Source organism: Myotis lucifugus, unplaced genomic scaffold (genome assembly GCF_000147115.1).
Source record: "Myotis lucifugus unplaced genomic scaffold, Myoluc2.0 scaffold_141, whole genome shotgun sequence".
Lineage (NCBI taxonomy): Eukaryota > Metazoa > Chordata > Mammalia > Chiroptera > Vespertilionidae > Myotis > Myotis lucifugus.
The window spans coordinates 2,427,405-2,428,829 of NW_005871189.1; the positions used below are offsets into that span (position 1 = coordinate 2,427,405).

At 60.3% G+C, this 1,425-nt stretch overlaps 1 protein-coding gene across 1 annotated transcript; it reads right to left on the bottom strand.

Annotated features, from left to right (window-relative positions):
• On the bottom strand, window positions 1-975 carry LOC102424837 (olfactory receptor 10AC1-like). The gene has a single exon (XM_014460807.1). It carries the CDS (start codon window positions 973-975, stop codon window positions 1-3), a length of 975 nt encoding a protein of 324 aa, XP_014316293.1.
• Between the last annotated feature and the right edge of the window lie 450 nt (window positions 976-1,425).

The window sequence follows — 1,425 nt, forward strand, 5'->3', positions numbered from 1 at the left end:
TCATACAGTCTGACCCTGTGGTTGGCCCAGCAGCCACCGCCCCAGCACCCTGCGAATGGCCATTGTGACCTCACAGTTGCGTAGGCTGTAGATGAATGGGTAGAGCAGCGGCGTGACATTGGTGTAGACGAGCGCCAGTGTGCGGTCCCGCCGCGGGGAGTAGCTGGCCTTAGGCCGCACATACATGAAGGTGGCACAGCCATAATGCAGAAAGGTGACGGCCAGGTGCGAGCCACAGGTGGAGGCAGCCTTGCGCCAGCCCCCAGGAGAGTGCTTGTGGCGCAGGGTGGTGGCGATGGCGCCATAGGAAGCCAAGATGAGTACCAAGGGCAGCAGCAGCAGCACCAGGCAGGCGCCCAGTAGGGGCAGCTCATCCATGTAGCTCCGTGTGCAGGCCAGGTGCAACAGCGCTGTGATGTCGCAGAAGAAATGCACCAGCAGGTGGGAGCCACAGAATGGCAGGTGGAAGACCGCCACCGTGAGCCCTAGGGACACTGTCAGTCCCCCGAGGCAGCAGGCCAGGGCCAGTCGTGCACACAGCCCCGGGGTCACTACAGCCGCATAACGCAGCGGGTGGCAGATGGCCATGTAGCGGTCATAGGCCATGGCGGCCAGCAGGAAGCACTCGGCCCCACCCAGCGCCACGAACATCTGCATCTGAACAGCGCAGCCCAGGAAAGAGATGGGGCTGCCCCTGCCGAGGCCAAGGCTGGGTGCAGCCAGGTCGGCCAGGGAGCGGGGCACCACCACCAGCGTGTAGCAGAGCTCGATGGCTGACAGCTGGCATAGGAAAAGCAGCATGGGTGGCCGGCTGGGCATGTAGGCCACTGCCACCAGGATGAGCAGGTTCCCACTCAGGGTGGCCAGGTGCACAGCCAGCAGCAGGAGGAAGAGCACAGGCCTCAGGTGTGGGAACTCAGAGAAGCCCTGAAGGAGAAAACCCCGGGGCATGGTAGCATTGCTGGAGCTATCCATGTGGGTCGCCCAGAGCCACCTGTGGGAGAGAAATGAGGGAAAGGCGAGCTGTGGGGTGCCACCCTTCTAGACCCTATGGTGGAGAAAGGACCAGGTGGGAGTTAGAGGGTGGGAGGGAGTAGTGGATACAGAGAGCAGTGGTAGGTACACGGTACACTCCCAGCCCCCTCCCCATGAGGATGTCTTGTTAACTGGTTCAGAAACATGGTGCAGGTCTTCCTGCCTCCTGGACTAGATTCTCACTGCTGCTTTCTCAATATGCTCTTTCCAAGGAAGCCTCAATTTTAGACTCTTTCCTTATAATGCATCACTCATGACCTCCACCTACAAAGAATTTCCTGCCCTCAAACTGCAGTTACCATTCTGAGGGGCCTAGCCTGAGCTCCCAAGGCAGGAAATGTGTCTTCAGTCTCTGCCTCTGTTCCCTCCTCCCTGGCCTGTCCAGTCCCT